At 42.6% G+C, this 21,214-nt stretch overlaps 1 protein-coding gene and 1 long non-coding RNA gene across 5 annotated transcripts in view; one reads left to right on the top strand and one right to left on the bottom strand.

Moving 5' to 3' along the window:
• The window catches only part of CENPU (centromere protein U), a 190,764-nt gene that overhangs the window by 160,785 nt on the left and 8,765 nt on the right, over nucleotides 1-21,214 (top strand). For all 4 annotated transcript variants that reach the window (XM_077279588.1, XM_077279587.1, XM_077279585.1 and 1 more), the window contains one exon: nucleotides 20,387-20,434. In XM_077279588.1, coding sequence (XP_077135703.1) covers nucleotides 20,387-20,434 — 48 coding nt within the window. The remainder of the gene's footprint in view (nucleotides 1-20,386; nucleotides 20,435-21,214) is intronic.
• Nucleotides 13,266-21,214, bottom strand: part of LOC143793024 (uncharacterized) — a 34,473-nt gene continuing 26,524 nt past the window's right edge. The window contains exons 2-3 of the long non-coding RNA XR_013220031.1: nucleotides 17,738-17,886; nucleotides 13,266-15,143 (exon numbers count right to left, since the gene is read on the bottom strand). This is a non-coding gene — a long non-coding RNA (uncharacterized LOC143793024). The remainder of the gene's footprint in view (nucleotides 15,144-17,737; nucleotides 17,887-21,214) is intronic.

Here is a 21,214-nt window from a genome sequence, read left to right as displayed (position 1 = left end):
AATGCAGACTTTGATGGAATGGTCTGCGGGCATCATGTTACGTTTGCAGAGCCCCTGATATGCCTAAACAGTAGAAACCCCCCACAAGTGACCCCATTTTGGAAACTAGACCCCCCAAGGAACTTATCTAGATGTGTGGTGAGCACGTTCAACCCCCAAGTGCTTCACAGACGTTTACAATGCAGAGCCGTGAAAATAAAAAATCATTTTTCTTTCCTCAGAAAAGATGTTTTAGCAAGCAATTTTTTATTTTCACAAGGGTAACAGGAGAAATTGGACCCCAATATTTGTTGCCCAGTTTGTTGTGAGTACGCTGATACCCCATATGTGGGGGTAAACCACTGTTTGGGCACACGACAGGGCTCGGAAGGGAAGTAGTGACATTTGAAATGCAGACTTTGATGGAATGGTCTGCGGGCGTCACATTGCATTTGCAGAGCCCCTGATGTGCCTAAACAGTAGAAACACCCCACAAGTGACCCCATTTTGGAAACTAGACCCCCCAAGGAACTTATCTAGATGTGTGGTGAGCACGTTCAACCCCCAAGTGCTTCACAGAAGTTTATAACGCAGAGCCGTGAAAATAAAAAATAATTGTTCTTTCCTCAAAAATTATGTTTTAGCAAGTAATTTTTTATTTTTGCAAGGGTATCAGGAGAAATTGGACCCCAACAGTTGTTGCCCAGTTTGTCCTGAGTACGCTGGTACCCCAAATGTGGGGGTAAACCACTGTTTGGGCGCACGTCGGGGCTTGGAAGGGAGGGAGCACCATTTGACTTTTTGAACGCAAGATTGGCTGGAATCAATGGTGGTGCCATGTTGCGTTTGGAGACCCCTGATGTGCCTAAACAGTGGAAACCCCTCAATTCTAACTTCTTAACCCCAACACACCCCTAATCCTAATCCCAACTGTAGCCATAACCCTAATCACAACCCTAACCCCAACACACCCCTAACCACAATCCTAACCCCAACACACCCGTAACCCTAATTCCAATCCTAATCCTAACCCTAATCCCAACCCTAACCCTAATCCCAACCCTAACCGCAACTGTAACCCCAACACACCCCTAACCCTATCCGTAACCCTAACCACAAGCCTAATCTTAACCCTATTTCTAACCCTAGCCCTAATTCCAACCCTAACTCTAATTCCAACCCTAACCCTAAGGCTATGTGCCCACGTTGCGGATTCGTGTGAGATTTTTCCGCACGATTTTTGAAAAATCTGCAGGTAAAAGGCACTGCATTTTACCTGCGGATTTACAGCAGATTTCCAGTGTTTTTTTGTGCGGATTTCACCTGCGGATTCCTATTGAGGAACAGGTGTAAAACGCTGCAGAATCTGCACAAAGAATTGACATGCTGCGGAAAATACAACGCAGCGTTTCTGCACGGAATTTTCCGCACCATGGGCACAGCGGATTTGGATTTCCATAGGTGTACATGGTACTGTAAACCTGATGTAAAACTGCTACGAATCCGCTGCGGCCAATCCGCTGCGGATCCGCGGCCAATCCGCTGCGGATCCGCGGCCAATCCGCTGCGGATCCGCGGCCAATCCGCTGCGGATCCGCAGCCAAATCCGCACTGTGTGCACATGCCATAACCCTAACCCTACCCCTAACCCTACCCCTAGTTCTAACCCTAACCCTAGTGGAAAAAGAAAAAAAAATATTTTCTTTATTTTATTATTGTCCCTACCTATGGGGGTGATAAAGGGGGGGGTTTATTTATTTTTTTTATTTTGATCGCTGTGATAGAACCTACCACAGCGATCAAAATGTACTTGTAACGAATCTGCCAGCCGGCAGATTCGGTGGGCGCACTGAGCATGCGCCCGCCATCTTGGAAGATGGCGGCGCCCAGGGAGAAGACGGACCGACTTCGGGAGGCTCGGTAAGTATGAGGGGGTGGTGGGGGGGTGGATCGGAGCACAGGGGGGGGATCGGAGGACGGGGGGAGCGGACAGGAGCACGGGGGAGCGGACAGGAGCACGGGGGAGCGAACAGGGGGACGGAGGGGGGTACCGGACAGAACGGAGGACTGGGAAGGAGATCGGGGGCGGTGGGGGGGGCCAGAACATGATTTCCAGCCATGGCTGATGCTATTGCAGCATCGGCCATGGCTGGATTGCAATATTTCACCATTTTCATAGGTGAAATATTGCAAATTGCTCTGATTGGCTGTTGCACTTTCAACAGCCAATCAGAGCGATCGTAGCCACGTGGGGGCAAAGCCACCCCCCCTAGGCTGAAGTACAATCCCCCTCTCCCTGCAGATCGGGTAAAATAGGAGTTAACCCTTTCACCCGATCTGCAGGGATGCGATCATTCCATGACGCCACATAGGCGTCATGGGTCGGGAAGGGGTTAACAAAAAAACCATTCTGTTTTCAGCATATCATTTTCGTTATCTCCACAGCCATCTTGTTTGTTAGTAGCTGAGCTCTCCTGACAGCTCTCAAACAGAGCTGCATAGCATACTCTGCTCTGCTACATCGGGGAGCACAGCTATCTTAGCAGACTCTTTTACTCTGCACGAAGCCGGATAGTTCTTTTCCAGCACTTAGCTGGACTGTCCTGAAAGTGTTCTCAGATAGGGCACTGTGTTATGTAGCCTGATTGTACCCGGACCTCGGTAGCACTTTCAACCAATGTCAAACAGTTGGGAAAGCGCTCCTTCATCATGAAAACTGTTCTCTCGGTTTCCCAGCAGTGCCACTGACACAAAGCCAGCCTCTTATTCCTCAGTTCCACGCTGGCCACTGCACATAACGTGGGCAACGTCAGGTAGCCAGATTTACTTTGAAGGCATTGATTTTATTCTCTATTCTCCAGCTTTAGTCCCAACTACAAGTGCTTATCAGTAAATTAGAATATCATCAAAGTTAATTTATTTCAGTTCTTCAATACAGAAAGTTAAACTTGCATAGTATATAGCGTCATTGCTCTCTATTACTAATGCCCAGCATTGATGCAGTAATTGATGTAAAAGGAGCCCGACCAAGTATTGAGTGTATTTTCTAAACATACATTTCAGTAGGCCAACATTTCGGATTTTAAAATAATTTTTCAAGCTGGTGTTATAAAGTATTCTAATTTACTGAGATAATGACTTTTGGGTTTTCATTGGCTTTAAGCCATAATCATCAACATTAACAGAAATAAACACTTGAAATAGATAACTCTGTAATGACTCTATATAATATGAGTTTCATTTAATGTATTGAAGAACTGAAATAAATTAACTTTTTGATGATATTCTAATTTAGTGAGAAGCACTTGTAGGTCTCAAGTAGGGGAGGTGCGGTTATCTCCAGGCTAGGCACATTTCCGAAGAGTCACGATTGTTCCTTGTGCCTAAAGCCTGTGTTCATGTGCTTCTCCCTGCTAGAAACAACTCTTTTTTGGCTTCGCTTCAGTAGCCTAACATTTTTATGGACTCTGCTAGTCTGTCTGACCAGTTAGGATTTGCCATTAGTTGTTCTTTGTCTCTCGTTTCTCTCTCATTGTGCCTTTCCTGTAGAGTTTAGCCAGTATTAGCCCTTATGAGGTCTTGGGTGTGTCACCATGTCAATAGCCCAGGGCGACTTCTCTAGGCAGGGAATGGCAAAAGTACTGTGTTTAGCACACTCCCACAGTAGTAATAAATCTCCTTGTCGTCAGCCAAAAGCCCTTTGTGGTAACTGTATAGGCCCCAGACCACTGGTCAGTGTAGCCCCTCATGCAGTCTGCATTGCTCAGCTTCCACTGGAGCAAGAACCAAAGTGAGGCACATTCACTAACATCAATGGTATCCAACCTCACTAAGTTGTTTATATGGATTTTGGATATGCTGGGTTGCTTAACACCACAGGCTACACCAGGTCCCAAAGCTTTTGAAGAAACATTAGTTTGTGAAGGATCTTGTGGCAGATCCTTAAAACATCTGAGGTCTGACCCCAGGCACCCTCCACCATATCACTCAGATGTTTTGTCCAGAGTGAATGGCCTTTCCGAGGGAGAGGTTCCACAATTGGAATTAGTTGAGAAACGGGCATCCAAGCTGTCTTCCATGGTCGACAGCCTTATTACAGCTATAAAGGAGACTCTGAATGTGACTGACTCTGACCTTTCTTCCTGTTGGGAGACAATTTCCTTTTGGCATACTTTGCGTAATCCATAACTTTTAATGGAATGGAGCTATCTGGACAGGAATTTCTACAAACCAAAACATATAGACATTATGTATTCCTTCCTGGAAGATACACTGGAAAAATAGTTTTGTTTGTGGACCTGCCATTTTTTCATCGGGTGAAACATGTGACATTACCTTTTTTTCAGATGGAGTTTACATCTATGACATGCAAAATCAGAAAATTGAATAGTTTGCCAAATCTTCTTTTAGTTTCAATATGTTTATTTGAAATTTTCAACATAACATAATATAACATAGACAATTCTCCATGCAGGAAAATAAGTAAATTATTGATAAATACAACATTTGTTAAAGGGTCACTGTCACCCCCTCCAGCCGTTATAAACTAAAAGAGCCACCTTGTGCAGCAGTAATGCTGCAGTCTAACAAGGTGGCTCTTTTAGTTTTTGATTCAGTTATTCCCTCAATAAAGCGTTTTAAAATTTGTACAAAATAACCTGTCCTTAGACCTGGAGGCGGTCCGAAGCTTCCTCGGTGAATCTCCCAACGGCCGTCACTCTTCTCTTCTGGGGATGTGGTTGCCGCCCCCTGAGCGCTGTTTCTTCTTAAATCCGGCGCCTGCGCTGTGCGTGCCTGCCTGGGGCAGGCGCAGTCTTCATTGTCCGTCATAGGTCAGATCCAGGGTGCCTGACTGCGCCTGTGCGGGCAGTGCGGCCACCCTGTTGCTGAATCCCCGCCCCGCACTGTGTTGTTCATTATGCACAGTGCGGGGCTGGGGTTCCTGGACATGCGCACTGCGCTGTTCAGACGCTCCCCCGGTCCCCCGCCTTCCAGCGTTGCCGTAATATACAGGTTTCCTTGCCAGCGTTTGGAATGAAGCAGCCGCAAATAACAACACTGGAAGGCAGGGGAGCTGGGGGAGCGTCTGAGCTGGGGGAGCGTCTGAACAGCGCAGTGCGCATGCCCAGGAACCCCAGCCCCGCACTGTGCATAATGAATAACACAGTGCGGGGCGGGGATTCAGCAACAGGGTGGCCGCACCGCCCGCACAGGCGCAGTCAGGCTCCCTGCATCTGACCTATGACGGACAATGAAGACTGCGCCTGTCCCAGGCAGGCACGCACAGCGCAGGCGCCGGATTTAAGAAGAAACAGCGCGAAGGGGGCGGCGACCACATCCCCAGAAGAGAAGAGTGACGGCCGTTGGGAGATTCACCGAGGAAGCTTCGGACCGCCTCCAGGTCTAAGGACAGGTTATTTTGTACAAATTTTAAAACGCTTTATTGAGGGAATAACTGAATCAAAAACTAAAAGAGCCACCTTGTTAGACTGCAGCATTACTGCTGCACAAGGTGGCTCTTTTAGTTTATAACAGCTGGAGGGGGGTGACAGTGGCCCTTTAATTGGAGGCGACAAGTAGTTATGGGGGGAATCGGACATAATGACAAATTAGGTTCAAGACAAAAACAGACTAGGGGTAACAACAACAGGGCATAGTACTTCAATACTGTCCTCATAGTTATGGGTATAACTTAGTGTGTCGTATGGTATATAGAATCAATAGCTAGACGCGTTCGGGCTTAAACCAGACATGCAAAACAAGATTACTCGGGTTTTGAACAGACAGATAAGCACATATAGGTCTCCTGAACATTCCCTTCTCCACAAAAGTATTTGAGATTAAACAAATACCAATACAATTATAGTATTTAAGGAGACAATGTGAGGGCCTGGGTCAGAAGAGCGCTGGGGTCGAGTTCAAGCCATGGGTTCCAGGTCTGAAAGAATGCGTTCCAGTCATCATTCCTGGTTGCCTGGATTCGTTCACATAATAGGATCTCATTCACCCTATCTTTAACCATCGAAATAGACAATGACGGGGTTCTCCATTTGGCTGCTATGTGAATTTTGGTCGCCATACATATAGTAGTCACCAATTTCTGTAAACTCTTAGAAAACCCATGATGCTTCTTGCCCAACAGAAAGACTGTGGGGTCCATGGGTATTGTTTTACCAAAGATCTGATCAATTATTAGTTTGACCTCACGCCACAGGCCCTCGACAACTGGACACTTCCACCAAATGTGAAACCTATCGCCAGGGACATTGCAGCCTCTAAAGCAGTTTTCAGAAATGTGAGGATATATGGCGTGTAGTTTTGTTGGAACATAGTATGCTCTATGTAATACTTTAAGTGATGTTTCAGTCAATGATGTCTGATGACTGCCTTTAGATAACATGTCACAGCATCTATGCCATGTCTCTATGGGTATGGTGAGTCCCAAATCCTCCTCCCATTGTAGCATATATTTTAATTTCCCTGTTGTGCGTGGTACATTAATCAAAGAATATATCAAGGAAATTATCCCGTTCCCCATTGGGTCATTTATGCACCTTTGTTCAAAACTGGTTGGGTAGAACGGGGTCCCGCAGGGCAAGTTCTGTCTGGCAAAATGGAAGACCTGGTTTATGCGTAGAGCTTCTCTAAACTGTGGTTCATGACGTTGAGCGAATTCCTGTTTAGTGGACAATAAATTAAACGGTGAACAAAGGTGTTTCAACATGGTGATCCCCTTTAGAATCCACCAAGAAAATAATGCTGGTTCCAACCCTGGCGGAAACATGGGGTTATGGAATAGAGATATGAGGGGGGAAAATTTAGATTGAAGCCCATATTTAAATCTCTCCTTCCTCCATATGATTAGGGAGAGGGCCGAAAAGGGGGCTGTAACTAGGATATTTTGTGGAATTTCACTGTAGACCATAAAAGGCCATAAAGAGAGTATGGTCGTAGAAGATAGGATTCTAATTGTACCCACCTGGGACTATTGCTATTGGAATTAAGTTTGGCCATTTGGGCTATTTGGGCAGATTTGAAATATAGCAAAAAATTTTGTAGTGACAGACCTCCAAGCTTTCTATGCAAAAACATGATATTTTGTTTAATACGGGGTCTCTTTCCATTCCATATGAACTTATATATAGTTGACTGAATATCCCGGAGGCTTTTTGATGGTACCGTTATAGGGAGTGATCTAAATAGGTATAGAAATCTCGGTAGGGAAATCATCTTTATAGTGTGTAGCCGGCCTAGCCAAGATATTTTCATACGTGACCACTTAGCTACAGTCATGGCCAAAAGTATTCACACCTCTGCAATTCTGTCAGATAATACTCAGTTTCTTCCTGAAAATGATTGCAAACACAAATTATTTGTTATTATAATCTTCATTTAATTTGTCTTAAATGAAAAACCACAAAAGAGAATGAAGCAAAAAGCAAAACATTGATCATTTCACACAAAACTCCAAAAATGGGCCAGACAAAAAGTATTGGCACCCTCAGCCTAATACTTGGTTGCACAACCTTTAGCCAAAATAACTGCGACCAACCGCTTCCGGTAACCATCAATGAGTTTCTTACAATGCTCTGCTGGAATTTTAGACCATTCTTCTTTGGCAAACTGCTCCAGGTCCCTGATATTTGAAGGGTGCCTTCTCCAAACTGCCATTTTTAGATCTCTCCACAGGTGTTCTATGGGATTCAGGTCTGGATTCATTGCTGGGCACCTTAGAAGTCTCCAGTGCTTTCTCTCAAACCATTTTCTAGTGCTTTTTGAAGTGTGTTTTGGGTCATTGTCCTGCTGGAAGACCCATGACCTCTGAGGGAGACCCAGCTTTCTCACACTGGGCCCTACATTATGCTGCAAAATTTGTTGGTAGTCTTCAGACTTCATAATGCCATGCACACGGTCAAGCAGTCCAGTGCCAGAGGCAGCAAAGCAACCCCAAAACATTAGGGAACCTCCGCCATGTTTGACTGTAGGGACCATGTTCTTTTCTTTGAATGCCTCTTTTTTTCTCCTGTAAACTCTATGTTGATGCCTTTGCCCAAAAAGCTCTACTTTTGTCTCATCTGACCAGAGAACATTCTTCCAAAACGTTTTAGGCTTTTTCAGGTAAGTTTTGGCAAACTCCAGGCTGGCTTTTTTATGTCTCGGGGTAAGAAGCGGGGTCTTCCTGGGTCTCCTACCATACAGTCCCTTTTCATTCAGACGCCGACGGATAGTACGGGTTGACACTGTTGTACACTTGGACTGCAGGGCAGCTTGAACTTGTTTGGATGTTAGTCGAGGTTCTTTATCCAACATCCGCACAATCTTGAGTTGAAATCTCTGGTCAATTTTTCTTTTCCGTCCACATCTAGGGAGGTTAGCCACAGTGCCATGGGCTTTAAACTTCTTGATGACACTGCGCACGGTAGACACAGGAACATTCAGGTCTTTGGAGATGGACTTGTAGCCTTGGGATTGCTCATGCTTCCTCACAATTTGGTTTCTCAAGTCCTCAGACAGTTCTTTGGTCTTCTTTCTTTTCTCCATGCTCAATGTGGTACACACAAGGACACAGGACAGAGGTTGAGTCAACTTTAATCCATGTTAACTGGCTGCAAGTGTGATTTAGTTGTTGTCAACACCTGTTAGGTGCCACAGGTAAGTTACAGGTGCTGTTAATTACACAAATTAGAGAAGCATCACATGATTTTTTGAATGGTGCCAATACTTTTGTCCACCCCCTTTTTTATGTTTGGTGTGGAATTATATCCAATTTGGCTTTAGAACAATTCTTTTTGTGTTTTTTTTTCATTTAAGACAAATTAAATGAAGATAATAATACCAAAGAATTTGTGTTTGCAATCATTTTCAGGAAGAAACTGAGTATTATCTGACAGAATTGCTGGGGTGTGAATACTTTTGGCCATGACTGTATATCAGCCTGGAAATTTTTGATTAAGGGGGAGTAGTTCCATTTAAAGAGAGACAATTTGAGTTGTGAGGTTAATTGCGAGGTAAGTTAGAAAGTGCTCTTTCCTTGCAAAACCAAATTGCGAAACTAAGTTATCTTGGTCTTCGCTGGGGGTATTAATAAATAAAGCCTCTGATTTGTCCACATTAATTTTAAGACCTGATATTTTTTCAAATGTGCGGAGGAGTGAGAATAGATTAGGTAGAGTGGAATAAGGGTTAGTTAATGTCAGAAGGAGATCGTCCGCGAAAAGGCTCACTTTATATTGTTCGCCAAGATCTATGGGGCCTAAAATGTTAGGGTTGTCTCTTATAGCTGCAGCTAACGGCTCCATGGCTAATGCAAATAATGCTGGTGACAACGGGCATCCTTGTCGTGTGCCTCGTTGTATATCTATAGGCGACGGTTTGGTTGAAGGGAGTTTGAGGTATGCTGACGGTTTATCATATATTAGTTGAAGGCATGAGATTAATTTTTTGGGGAAGCCGAATTTGGTCATCACTGAAAAGAGGTAGGGCCAGAGTACTGTGTCAAAAGCTTTTTCAATATCTAAAGCTAAAACCATGAGTGGTTTTTGAGATCGGTTTGCTGAGTGGATAATATTGAGATTTCTACGTATGTTATCAGGTCCTTGCCTCATCGGAATGAAACCTACTTGGTCTTGGTGTATAAGCGAAGGGAGAATTTTGTTAAGTCTGTCGGTGATGAGTGATGTAAATATTTTTAAGTCAACGTTTAATAAGGAAATGGGACGATAATTCTTAACTGATAAGTGATCTATTTTTGGCTTGGGAATGACTGTCACATGTGCGATATAGAACTCGGGGGGCATTTGGGAGCCAGTGAGAAGGGCGTTGCAAAAATTTTTAATGTGAGGCATAAGGAGGTTTCCAAATTTTTTATAGTAGAGGGCCGAAAGGCCGTGCCAGCTCTTCTTTTAAAGAGGCTGGTTCAGCTCTAAGTCCGACTGGTTTGCTATACCCAGATTAGTAAGTTCACACCAGCTGAGCCAAAATTACGATATTCTGTCTGGCACATCATATCGGGATTTAGTAGATCTAACTCAACAGATCTCTGAAGCAGGCTGATATCCATGCTACTTCCGATGCTTTCTGGCTCCTCGTCTCTCTTTGGCTATCCTTAGCACTTTATGGCTCGAATGTATGGTTTAAAAAATGGCCCGAATGCCCCTACCCTTTTACAGGCTTTCTCCTAGTTGGTAAATGACTGGATAAAATCTTAATTGTACTCGCCTTTTTCAAAACAAGTACATCTGTTCCGGCTCTCAAAGGACAGACAGAACACGTTTATGCTCATTACACCACTAGCACAAGTTACAAAAAACATGAAAGTCAAAAGCAGAAAAAGAGACCTTCTTTTAAGCCATGCCCCACCTGTTATCCTGCCATCAGACCTCAAAGTCTTCCTCAGCTAAGGGTCTGTTTAGGTGGACCAAAGCAAACCATGTATTAGATCACTCAGGGCTCATCGACTTGCATAGTTTTCAACAGTGCAAGTCCTGTTTTTTTTTTTTTTTTTTTATTTAAGTTCTTTCATCGGGTGATCGTCAACCTGTTTACACGGAAGGATAATCATTAGTGATGAGCGAATATACTAGTTACTCGAGATTTCTCGAGCATGCTCGGGTGTCCTCCGAGTATTTTTTAGTGCTCGGAGATTTAGTTTTCATCGCCGCAGCTGAATCATTTACATCTGTTAGCCAGCAGTACATGTGGGGGTTGCCTGGTTGCTAGGGAATCCCCACATGTAATGAAGCTGGCTAACAGATGTAAATCATTCAGCTGAGGTGAGGAAAACTAAATCTCCGAGCACTAAAAAATACTCGGAGGACACCCGAGCATGCTTGGGAAATCTTGAGTAACGATTATTTTCGCTCATCACCAGTAATCATAAAACGAGTATTTTTAAGAATATTTGATCACAATTAAGTTTTAGTGTAAATGCAGTATAAGTCCACCTCGGTGTGAAGGGGGACCACAACCTGACCAGGTCAGGATGCAGAGATGTCTGTTTCTCTGTGCAAAATACTCAAGGTGGTTTCCACAGGCTTTGAGGTTGAATTTTCTTCCAAGCCCCAAAGGGATTCTTTCACACAACACCTCTGATATCTTCATCCCGTGACACCTCTTTCTTTCATGCATTCTTGTCTTTGTCAAGAGTGGGTGAAAGGGCCCATAATGTAGTCTGAAGTTTTCCACAGTATTTATTCAGATCCTATTGTTGTTCCCAAATTTTGTCTGTTTTGGATCTTAATTGGATCAACCGCTATGTAAGGGTTCAACGTGTCTGGATGCAAACTCTGACAGTAATCGCATTGCTGGAACAGGGAGCATTTATGTTATCCATAGACCTCAAGTAAGCATACCTTATTATCCCAAGTTATCAGACTCATCAGCGTTTCTTTTACCATGCTATTGGAGCCCTCCCCTACCAATTTGTGGCCCTCTCCTTTTTTTTTTTTTATAATTAATTTTTTTTTATGTTTTAGACATTTTTAACAATCAAAATAAGTTAAGTACAAAATATTCAGTCCTTCTCTATCTGGTGACTGATCCATGGATTTTCATGAATGTATTGGCCTCAAATATTGTCATTCTTCACTCCAGGGGTGTTGTAGCCATTCCTGATCTGCACAACTTCATGATAAAAGCCCTGTCCAGGGTGGAGTGGACAACCTGCAGAGCCTTCACTTTGCCTTGGATGACCTGAGCCACTTCAGTTGGATAATAATCAACTATCCCAAATTGTCTCTCTCCCCCTCTGTCTAGCATTTTTGAGCATGTGCTTTGACAAAACTAAGGTCAGGTTCTTCCAACGGAAATATTCAACACCCTGCGACAGCAAGTGTTGTCTCTTCAGGGACACAGACACCATCTCAATTTTGACAATGCATACCAGCCTTAGGGCTCATAGTTTCATCTATGGAAGCAAAACCATATGCCCAATTTCATTATTGCATATCTCAGGTCAAGTGTTGCTCAATGAGTTATTACTCTCACCATCACCATCCGTTGGGGGACATCACACCCACCCGATGGTATCTTTTACTACAGTTGTGCCTGTCCTCTACAAGAGGGTCTTCATTCTTAGGTTCTGTTTTGGTTATGCTATACTAGCCTGTTAATTCTTTAATGGTTTTTTTTTCATTTGTCCCATTTCTAACTACAAACTGAAAAGCTGGCTTCCTGCAGGAGGGGTATAGCTGGTGAAAGGAGCAAACACTTAAGTACTTAGTGTCTACCTCTTAGTGGCACCCAGTTTTAAGCCATGGTCCTGTGGCCCCCGATACTTTGCACGAGAAAAAGCTGTTACAGATGAGAACAAAAAGCCAATAATTACTATAGTATTTCCTCAAAACAGTTGATTTCCCACAGGTTTAAATAAATAAAATGATTTGATTTGTCGCTAATAACTTAACATAATGTAGAGTAGGTTTGCATATCTTTCTTGGTTGGTAGTTCTCATAAGGGCTTTATCACACCAGTACATAATAGTTTTTTTTTATTATTATTATTAGCTCTGTGGTGTGATTAGTTAGACATGGGGAAGTTATTTATTGTAATGTGGTACCAATGTAACCATATGCTATGAATAAGGCCAGATTCAATTCACCGTCCCTGTGTCATGGACTGAGTACAATAATAAGAAGAAACCCGGCACTCAACTTTGAAGTGATCAATCTGGTAATTTAATATGATTCACTGTAGTAGTCAAAAAAACGTTTCGGTCTTACATCAGACCACCTTCAGTTACTACAAAAATAACGCTAATGATATTCAAAGAAAGTATATACAACACAATGACAAAATTCAAGGTCCAATAATAGAGGCAAAGAACATAAGATGAATGCCAAAACCACAGTAGCTTCTAACATAAACTTCATCAGAATGACATTTGAAATATATGAGAGAACATCAAGAGAAGAGACAATGGTGCAAGGGCCAGAGAAGTGAGACCAAGAGTATAATGGTGATAGTAAAATTGGGGTGGCACATACCAAGTTACAGTGTTCCTATTGGTTTGATAATGCCAATAGGTGCAGTAGCAGATCACTGGATCTAAAGTGAAAAAAGGTCCGGTTCAAAACAAGGAAAATGAGATAATGGTACGGTATATAGAGGAGAAATTTAACATACCCAGGGGACTGTGTATCCTGGAAAAAAAGAGTAATGAAGCCTGTAAAGAGATGCAGACTGTGGTGAGTAGCCGCTCTCAAAAAAAAAAAAAGTCCATGTAAAAGTTCCTTAGCGGTGGTGGCAAGAGACCTGATGAGGTGACTAACCTGATTGCTGCTAGATGAGGAGTATGGCGTGCCGCAGTGGCTAGGAGAGGACGCGGTGTCCATCGCTAGTCCTGTGTGAGAGAGAGTGATCCATGTGCTTAAGAAGGGAAGGAGTGGGCAGAAGGGCCGCTGATTGACATGACAAACAGGATGTGATGTCACCGGACAAGAGGTGTGTCTACCACCAGATACTGTAGTGTATCACAACTATGGATAGCGCTTGGATATATTGTAAGCTGTGAGGAGGAGGATGTGGAAAGATCTGGTGGTATAATCTACTGCAAGTAGATGTTCCGAGATAAACATAGATCTGCTATGTAATCCACTACGTGCAGAAGTAGGGAAATAAGTGTGGATCTGCGATGATGGTCATAATGTGCACGTGAACTAAGGTGCAGGTCAGACTGTGAAGAGGATTGTATCGTTAGTACAGGCGGCTCTAGGAAAAGAAGTAGAAAATAAAGTGTTAGCGGTGATAAAATCAAATAACATCATATATAATACATTGCTCATTACTAGGAGATTCTGAATAAAATGCAAAGCATGACAATAAAGCCTGCAGGAATAAGACAACTCAGATATGAAAACACATTGTAAAAGAATGCTACAGTATAGCCATTACTGTCTTTTTGACATGGAGTGTCCCCCTAATAGTATAGTATATTATATGAACGATAACTGGTCATATTCCCTGTTCAGACCTTTGGGGGGATAAGGTATCCAGAGTGTGTATCCAGAACGCCTCCTGTCGTTTTAATTGTTTAATGCAGTCACCTCCTCTCCTAGGCTGTGGGATTTGTTTGAGAATTTGAAAGTTCAGTTGGGAAATTTTGTGTCCCATCGTTATGAAATGGTAGGGGATAGGAAGTAGCATATTTTTACATCGTATGGTGCTTTTATGCTTGGAAATCCGATCCTTTACAGGTTGTGTTGTCTCACCCACATATAATAACCCACAGGGGCAATTTGATTGCGTACACGGCAAAGGAGGTATCGCAGGTGTGAAAACCCCGAATTTTGTACAACTTCCAAGTTAATGGATGATGGATGCCAGGGCCCTTCTGAACGTTACTGCATTGTGCGCAATTTAAACAGGGAAATGTGCCATTTCTGGGACTCTGTAGGAAGCGTTGTTTCTTGATGGACTTGTGTGGACCTATATCTGCCCTAATTAGGGTATCTCTCAAATTGGGGGCTCGTCTAAAGCAAGGTAAAAATGGTTCTGAGAATTCAGGAATATCTGGGTATGCTGTATGGAGGAGTGGCCAGTGTTTTCGAATAGATTTATGAATTAAGTAAGCAAAAGGATGATAGGAATGGACAAAGGCAATTCTGTCTGCTTTTACCCGTCTCCTGATATATTATGGTGGTCTTGACTTGTTAAGGGTAGACTGGGGGTAGCCCCTTTCTCTAAACTTAGATACCATTTCTTGAGTTCTGACCTCCCGGACAGTGTCATCAGATACTATGCGGTTAACCCGCTGTAATTGGGCCCTAGGAATTGAAGATTTCATCGGGACTGGATGAAAGCTATCAAAATGTAGCAGGCTGTTACGATCAGTTTCTTTTATATATGTCAGTTGATAGTGTACCATCAGTATTTTTGATAACCACGGTGTCCAAAAAATTAATCCTGGATGGATCATGGGAAATCGTGAAACTTAATCCAGGCCATGACTGATTCAAGAAACATTGGAAAGCCAATAAGGACTCGAGCGAGCCCCCCCATATGCAAAATATGTCATCTATATAGCGCTTCCATGTGATGACATTGTTGAGAAAGAGTGGAGAGTTATAGATGATAGAATCCTCAAAATCAGCCATATAGCAATTTGCATAGGGGGGCGATACGTTCGAGCCCATTGCTGTGCCACGTGTCTGCAGGTAGAACTCGTCCTGGAATAGGAAGAAATTTTTAGAAAGTACCAGGGTGAGTAGCTCCACACACGTCAGTCTGCGTGATGTCAAAACCTGAGGACTGTAACATACAACGAACTGATATGATACCCTGTTCTTTGGGGATTGAAGTATATAGGTCTTTGACATCCAGGGTGACTAGGAGACAGTCACGGGGAATCTGGCCTTTTGTGTAAATGACACGTAAAAAGGCTCTGGTGTCGAGGAGAAAGGACTTTGTTTTCTTAATAAGGGGGGTGAGGATCTTCTCGAGATAAATCGAGAGGGGTGATAGGATAGACTCAGTGGAGGCCACTATAGGTCTCCCAGGTGGATGTTGTAGGTTTTTGTGGACTTTAGGAAGAGTGTAAAAGACAGGGGTAACTGGGTTAAGTTTAGTGAGAAAATCACAAGTCTTCTGATCAAGAATCCCCCTGTCTTTAAATTTACCCAGGGCCTCAGAGATAAGTCCTCTGATAATGCTTGTGGGGTCCCATTCAAGTTTCTGGTAGATAGTGGTATCACTGAGCTGTTTGCGTGCCTCGGGGAGATAATATGAGCGATCCATAACTACTATAGCACCCCCTTTGTGGGCCGATTTTAATAATAATCCTATCGTCATCCCGGAGTGAGTTCAATGCCTGGTGGTCTAGAGATGTAAGATTAGAGGCATAAAAAAGTTTACCTCTACACTGTGTTCCAAATTATTATGCAAATTGGATTTAAGTGTCATAAAGATTTAATTGTTTTGTTTTTCAAATAAACTTGTGGATGGTATTGTGTCTCAGGGCTCAATGAATCACTGAAATCAATCTTAAACACATGTGATAATTAGTTTTCCAGGTGATTCTAATTAAAGGAAAACTACTCAAAAATGATGTTCCACATTATTATGCAGGTCACAGGTTTCAAGCAATATGGGAAATAAAAAGGATTTCTCTGCTGCTGAAAAGCATTACATAGTGCAATGCCTTGGACAAGGTATGAAAAAATTAGATATTTCACGAAAACTTAAGAGTGATCATCATACTCTGATGAGATTTGTGACTGAAACAGAGCACAGACAGAGTTCATGCAAATAAAGGCATAATGAGGAAGTTTTCTGCCAGACAAATTCATTGGATTAAGAGAGCAGCTGCCAAAATACCATTACAAAGCAGCAAACAGTTATTTGAAGCTGCTGGTGCGTCTGGAGTCCCTCGAACCTTAAGGTGTAGGATCCTTCAAAGGCTTGCTGTGGTGCAGAAACCTACTATTCGGCCACTCCTAAACAGTGTTCACAAGCAGAAATGGTTGCAGTGGGCCCAGACATACATGAAGACTAATTTTCAAACATTCTTGTTTACTGATGAGTGTCGAGCAACCCTGGATGGTCCAGATGGATGGAGTAGTGGATGGTTGGTGGATGGCCACCATGTCCCAACAAGGCTGCGACGTCAGCAAGGAGGTGGAGGAGTCATGTTTTGGGCTGGAATCTTGGGAAACCAGCTGGTAGGGCCCTTTAAGGTTCCTGAAGGTGTGAAAATGACCTCAGCAAAGTAAATAGAGTTTCTGACTGACAACTTTCTTCCATGGTCTAAAAAGCAGAAACGTGCCTTCAGGAACAAAATCATCTTCATGCATGACAATGAATACCTCTGAGTAATTGGCTGCTATGGGCATAAAAGGAGATAAACTCATGGTGTGGCCACCATCTTCCCCTGACCTCAACCCTATAGAGAACCTTTGGAGTATCATTAAACAAAAGATCTTTGAGGGTGGGAGGCAGTTCACATCAAAACAGCAGCTCTGGGAAGGCTATTCTGACTTCATGCAAAGAAATACAAGCAGAAACTCTCCAAAAACTCACAAGATCAATGGATGCAAGAATTGTGACGGTGATATCAAAGAAAGGTTCCTATGTTAACATGTATCTTGGCCTGTTAGGATGTTTTGGAGTTAAATAGCTTTTTTGTTCAGTGAATATGACCTCCTAATGCTGCAAATTACACAAATGAGCATTTTCAGTTCTTTAAAACATATCAAATGTTTAGAAATACTACTGTGCCTAATAATTTGGAACTGTGCACTTTGGGTTTTTATTCATTTTGGAGATTATACTGTTATCATTGGGAGGTTTCTTCAATAAAATTCGATGTATACTCTAACGGGTGATGACTTTTATTAGACTGACTGTCATTTGCACTGACCATTTAGGAAAATCCGAGAAAAATGTAATTTGCATAATAATTTGGAACATAGTGTATCTATATCAGATCTAAGGCCCTGAAATGAGTCTTGTATGAAACCTATAAATGTCTCTAGGGCATGAGAGCCCTGTGGAGGTCTATAGAAACTTTTAGTTTTTAGACCAAGACTCGTTATTGTTAAAGGATTAGAAACAGGTAGTGGAGTTGTAGTGGGTACTAAAGACTCAGGTGTTTTAGATAAATGAACCTTTAATCTTCGTGTCCGATAGAACCTTTGGAGGTCCATATCGAGATCGAATGTCTTATACCTATATGAGGGGCAGAATGATAACCCCTTCTGCAAGACATTATATTATGCTACCCCCAAAGTTCGTGACAAAATGTTCATTACCAGCGGGCACCTACCTGCGACCGGGTGGTGCGTGTCGAGTCCCCCCTTAGATTTACGCCCCCTTCTTGTCCTCCCCGTCTTCGTGATTTCTTTCGTTGACCTAAAAAAGATGGATGAGAGGTGGGGCCCATTCTTTCTGGTTCTGATTCGGAAGTTGAATGACCTGTAGGGGAACAAGGTGTAGACCTTGAAGAAGTACGCCATGTGATAGTTTTGGCCTGCCACTTATAGACCCGGTCCAGTTCGTAGTCTTCCTGGTCTCTGACAAATTTGTGGCGTTTGCGGTTTTCCTTATCTCGTCTATGCTGTTCAATATTGGTACGAATCTGTGTCTAGAGTTTATCCAGTTCCTCGGATGTACCTGTGGACTCAAGTTGGGTTGCAATAGACTTGATTAGTTCAGCACTGGTGCTGATGGCTTTTTGTAAATGTTCTATGGTTAAGAGCATTAAGTCAAAGGAACATTTATTAAGAATACGTTCAAACTTCGTACAAAAATCAGAAGAGTCAGAGAATAAAGTTGGGCGGAGAGGGACCCTTAAACCACGTGGAATTCTTTGGACTCACAGATATTCCGCTAAAGTGGCACAGTGAAATTCCAAGTTAGTGTGGTAGCGAAGTTCCCTCTCCAAGTCCCTGCCACGACTTTCTCTGGGAGTGGCTCTCAAGAAATCACAGGATAGATGAGTTTGGGCTAGGATACTAGTGGTGTCTTCGGCATTGTAAGAGAAGGTACGTGAATTAGTAGACATGACCTAATAGCGTGCTGCACTTATAGGTAAAGTCACTGAGAAAGAGAACCGTGCGCACCACTATATGAGGTGCCAGGGTAGGCTCCAACACCATTATCAATAATAAGAAGAAACCCGGCACTCAACTTTGAAGTGATCAATCTGGTAATTTAATATGATTCACTGTAGTAGTCAAAAAAACGTTTCGGTCTTACATCAGACCTTCTTCAGTTACTACAAAAATAACACAAATGATATTCAAAGAAAGTATATACAACAAAATGACAAAATTCAAGGTCCAATAATAGAGGCAAAGAACATAAGATGAATGCCAAAACCACAGTAGCTTCTAACATAAACTTCATCAGAATGACATTTGAAATATATGAGAGAACATCAAGAGAAGAGACAATGGTGCAAGGGCCAGAGAAGTGAGACCAAGAGTATAATGGTGATAGTAAAATTGGGGTGGCACATACCTAGTTACAGTGTTCCTATTGGTTTGATAATGCCAATAAGGTGCAGTAGCAGATCACTGGATCTAAAGTGAAAAAGGTCCGGTTCAAAACAAGGAAAATGAAATAATGGTGCGGTATATAGAGGAAAAATTTAACATACCCAGGGGACTGTGTATCCTGGAAAAAAAGAGTAATGAAGCCTGTAAAGAGATGCAGACTGTGGTGAAGCCTGTCATATCAATCAGCGGCCCTTCTGCCCACCCCTTCCCTTTTTAAGCACATGGATCACGCTCTCTCACACAGGACTAGTGGTAGACACTGCATCCTCTCCTAGCCACTGCGGCACGCCATACTCCTCATCTAGCAGCAATAAGGTTAGTCACCTCATCGGGTCTCTTACCACCACCGCTAAGGAACTTTTACATGGACTTTTTTTTCTTTTTTTTTTTGAGAGCGGCTACTCACCACAGTCTGCATCTCTTTACAGGCTTCATTACTCTTTTTTTTTCCAGGATACACAGTCCCCTGGGTATGTTAAATTTCTCCTCTATATACCGCACCAGGACTCAGGACTGTGCAGTCCGCGATGCACAGATTGGCAGCTGCTCTCCTGATCAGAAGTGGGCAGGTCCATGTATCACAGAACATGACACCCCAGATGTGTGAATGGAGCCTCAGATCAGTTTTAGACATCTCTGTTCTTTGCGGTCTGTATCTGGACCGCAATTCATAAACTTGCCCGTGGTCTGCTGGCCTACAAGGCTGAAGAGTTCGGGAGTATATGAGGCTGCCAAGTTCAGGTCAGGAGATGTGCGGCTAGTCCATACATGCAAGTACAGACCGTGAAATACACATGTAATTTGTGAAACCGGCCTAAGGATTGCATCTAGATCACATAGGCAAATATGAAATATCTTTTTAAAGATGTTTTATTCTTCGTTAATGCAAAATATAAGCTTAGATTTTCTGTTATTCTGGAGAGTTGCATTTTATACAATATATGCCATTCAGGGTAATCTTGGCGGTTTCCACTCATTAGTAAGACACAAGTTTGCAAATAAAATTAACCAACTCTTCCATTTCTGTTTGACAAATGTTTTATGATTTCTTTGTATTGACTGATGTGTGTATACAGACAGTACATAAGCTGGGCATACATTAGTAACATGCTGGATGCATATATGCAGGATTTTTAGCCAAATTCAAGATATAAAGAGAGAAGACAGAACAGTTTTACATTCACTCCTGACTTGGGTTCAAAAAGCGTTCACAAAAACTGCCTATCTGATACCGTCCATGCACATATGACCCTGATTGGTGCAGGCAACACCTTCCTATGCTGCCAGTCCTGTACTCTCAGGTGACCATGGATATTCATGAACTGCACGCAGTCATTGCCCGGCCCTTATATTTATTATTTATATTATTCCAGATATCTTTATATAAAAACTAAATGTAACCTTCCTATCTCTAGATATCACAGATCCATAACCTGAAAGATCTGAAAAGGAAAAATGCAAAGGTAAATATATTAATTGTAAAGTCAGTTTCCTTGTGTTAATATACATCATCGTTATTGTCATATACTGTATGAATGCAGATATATTAATCCACACACTGTAAATTACTGCTTTCTTCACATAACTCTATGTAAGGTAGCAGGAAGCACTGCTGCTGTCACACAGTAAATGTAATAACATCTATGTTGTGACCTTTCCTCTTTTTCATTGTGTTTTTATTAGTTATTGTGCATTTTTTATGATATCAGTAAAATCATACGTAATATGCCAGAAAGACATTTCCACAGACTTATGCAACAAGGTGATTTTTTTTGTAAAGGGGTTGTTCAGTATAAACCAGGATCAGTGATAACTTACTGATCAGTGGGGGATCGACCAATGGAACCTGCACTGATTGGCAGAACAGGCCATTTTTATTACCGGCAGTGCACTGGGGCTGCTAGTAAAAGCAGATTGCTGCAGTCGGCAACCTCATGAGGAATAAATGGAGCAGCAGTCGAGCATGTGCACTGCTGCTCCATTATACCAGGAATTAAAGTGCCCTGTTCTGCCACTCGGATCAATAAGTTTATTACTAGGGATGAGCAGACCCATGGGAGTCCAGGTTTCGACCAAACTTTAATCCAAAGTTTGGTTTTGGTACCAGAACTGTACCTGAACTTTAACCAGAACCCGAAACCCATAGAAATCAATGGAGACTGGAACTTTGGAGTTGGAAAATATCTGTCTCTCTCTCTTCAGCATCTATCTCTCTCTCTTCAGCATCTTTCATTCCTCAGCAT

Source organism: Ranitomeya variabilis, chromosome 1, assembly GCF_051348905.1.
Source record: "Ranitomeya variabilis isolate aRanVar5 chromosome 1, aRanVar5.hap1, whole genome shotgun sequence".
NCBI classification, from domain to species: Eukaryota; Metazoa; Chordata; class Amphibia; order Anura; family Dendrobatidae; genus Ranitomeya; species Ranitomeya variabilis.
This window is presented reverse-complemented; position numbering and strand designations above follow the sequence as displayed.